General features: G+C 31.8%; 1 protein-coding gene across 1 annotated transcript in view; it reads right to left on the bottom strand.

Annotated features, from left to right (window-relative positions):
- Positions 1–3,033, bottom strand: part of LOC106459698 (Y-box factor homolog) — a 29,399-nt gene that overhangs the window by 13,113 nt on the left and 13,253 nt on the right. The window contains exons 5-6 of the mRNA XM_013919345.2: positions 1,786–1,917; positions 479–628 (exon numbers count right to left, since the gene is read on the bottom strand). Of these exons, the coding sequence (XP_013774799.1) occupies positions 479–628; positions 1,786–1,917 (282 nt within the window). The remainder of the gene's footprint in view (positions 1–478; positions 629–1,785; positions 1,918–3,033) is intronic.

The following is a 3,033-nucleotide window of genomic DNA, read 5'->3' as shown; positions in this document are numbered from 1 at the left end:
GTGGATGCGGCAGGAGGAGTTTGATTTTCTATTTGATAGCTCTGTAACCAAAAAAAAATTGAAGGCTATAAAAATTATGGTTTGTCTGAGCAATAACGATTTTATAGAGTAATTTACGTTTGATTTTGTACTTTTTTGAGGGGTGGTGGATAAAATCTGTCACATGGGTCACACTATTGGAAATTCAGTTTTTTTTTAAATATTACCTTGTAGAATTAAGAAGTTAAAACTTATATAGCATTAAAATATGGATTATTAGCTAAGATTGTATGCTATACTAATTGAAATAACAAACAAAAAGTAGATTAATAAACTTTTAAATGCAAGTCACTAAAACCTTGGGACATGCGCAGTATAGGATGCCCATCACGATAGGGTTAAAGGAGTACTTTATTCTAAAAATACATATGACTGTCATGACTATAGTCCACTTGTAACAAATTTTTGTATGTAAATTTTCCCATAAAAAGAAACTTGCCTCATTAAGCTGTTCCTGTCGGTTTCCATGTGGAGGTCCACGAGGTCGACGAAAGTATCGTGGATAATAACGCTGCCTTCGTCTCCTGTATTGGGGTTCATAGCCTTCTTTACCTTCATTTTGCTGTTCTTGATCCTCAGTAGAACGACTCTAGAATATATTTGTTCATTGAGAAAATAAATCTGTACATTCTTAAAGTAACAAAACCAGGGGCAGATTGGGCCGCCGGGTAAAATCCCGGTGGGCTGGTGATGCCTGGGCCAGTGGGATGATAATCTGGTTATACTGACCAACCTACTGTACATTGATTTTCGAGTATTTGCCCAGGCTGTTTTAGGCTTCCAATCTGCCCTGCACAAAACTGTAGATCATTTGGTAAAATAAAAAGGGTGGAGCTTGAGATTTTTTACACTAGAAATTTAGGATGGTTTAATTTTACTTTGAAGCTGTATCTGAATATTAAGGGTAACTGCCTTCCCACAACTGGCCACAGACAGTGAAATGCAGTAGGAGTTGGTGTTGTGGGTTCAAGCACTTAACTGCTAATCCTTAACTGATTTTCCTTAGTTGCTGGCTGCTTTGACATTGGCATCTGGATTGTGTGTGATAGATGGAATATCCGCAATGCGTTTAGTTGCTATAGCTACAGACATTATCTGTTATGAGTTTTAATGATAACTATGACTGATAATGGAAAAAATTAATTTAGATTTCTGAGTCTTTGTTTTTTGATTTATATTAATTTCACTATTGTTTTATAGTGCTGATTAAAAAAAAATCACCTATTTACAATTTTTATTTTTAATAAAGGACATACTTTGTCAAATATTAAGAAAATATACAACAGATTATTAATGGTTTTTAATAATACAATCAATTATATGATATAGTATCTAATTTTTTTCCTCAACATGTTAACTACTGTAATGGTTGGCATCATCTACAGCAAATGTTGGCAAGTTTCAGTACACCATTGTTGTGTTTTCAATTGAAACAATAGCAATAATAAATCTAAAACATGTAACCTTTACCTTTCTACCTTTCTGTATTTACAATATACATGTGCATTGTCAACACACACGAACAAATATTAAACATATATTTTATATACGTCCACTATAAAGTTAGCTTTCAATAACAGTAAATTTAGTGAAGATACTAAAATAGAGTATTTATTAAAAGATTCTATAGTTGTGTACATTATTTCTAGGTTAATAAAAACCATGGGAAAACTGCTAAGCAATGCCCAATAACAATTTCTTTACACATATTCAAAAATTTTATTTTACAAAAGAGTAATGCACTACCCTAGGAGGCCTCCTTCCAAATCCACGTCGTCTAAGAAACCGCCCATAGAACCATCTCCTCCTATCAGGAGCATACTTGCTTCCTTCCACTGGTGCACCTTCAGGTCCAGTTACATTAGCAGCTTCATTCCCCTAGATGAAAATAAACAATCTTTATTTTTCTTTGCTTATGCATCCTTTAATCTAATAAACACATGTTCAAGTTTAACAAAGGATTCATTAAGGTTATATTCATAAAATAGCTCCAAAGAACCAAATCTGGGTAAAAATATTTTCATTTATGTCTGACTCAGAAAATATTCTCCATATTAAAACAGGTAACTACTTTGTTGAAGTAACTAAATTAAAAACGATACAAAAAAATTCAACGTATAATGAATGATTAGTGAACTATACATGAACTAACTTAAGAAACATTAATCATTAATATTTCTATCAGTCATCATTAAGTTTAGTCCCTAAAACATAAGCTCTAACTATAAATTGATATCTACCTAAAATATTGTAATCTAGTATGATATGGTGCTATTTTGAAAGTTCAGTTCCTAGATCACCTACAAATATGTTAGTTTCTACAGTGTTTTAATTAAGGCTATATTTATAACACTTTCTCCGCAACAGAAATCTTATATGCATTCTTTTATAATGGTTCTCAAACATGCTGTTACTTGCCAGATGTATGACATAAATGACTCATGTCTACAATAATACATATATACCATGCAAGTCATGCAAAACATAAAACAAAATATGTATTTTACACATGAAACATGTAAGATTTAAAATTTAGAATTAGTTTTTCAAATACTGTATGGAACCTGAATAAAATAAATGCTTTCTTGTTGTTCTTAAGTTATTCAATAAATTAAACAATAATATATTAACATTTTATATTAAATATACTGAATTGTTTAATTGAAATAAAACTGAAACTTTTGACTTGGTCAAAGAGCCCATTAAATCCTGAAAGCTTGAGATGCAGCAGCATTGACAACAGCCCTATTACTTATACAATAAACAGTGAATGTTTCCACGTTGCTAGCTGGCTTCTGTAACCAGCTGAGCTTTAACTCTTTCAGCACGTGCTCAGTCTGACCTCGTAACCATTTTGTGCTTGTTATAGTTTTCATGCTATAACTCTTAAATTAGTAAGCAAATGTTAGCAAAATTTGGCAGATTATCAGTAAACACTACAGTGCTTTCATACACAAAATCTTTTTTATTTTTAAGTCTTAAGGTTTGTAAAGC

This window comes from Limulus polyphemus, unplaced genomic scaffold (genome assembly GCF_000517525.1).
Source record: "Limulus polyphemus unplaced genomic scaffold, Limulus_polyphemus-2.1.2 Scaffold649, whole genome shotgun sequence".
NCBI lineage: Eukaryota > Metazoa > Arthropoda > Merostomata > Xiphosura > Limulidae > Limulus > Limulus polyphemus.
The sequence above is the reverse complement of the archived record's forward strand: the minus strand, read 5'-3'. Positions and strand labels throughout refer to the sequence as shown.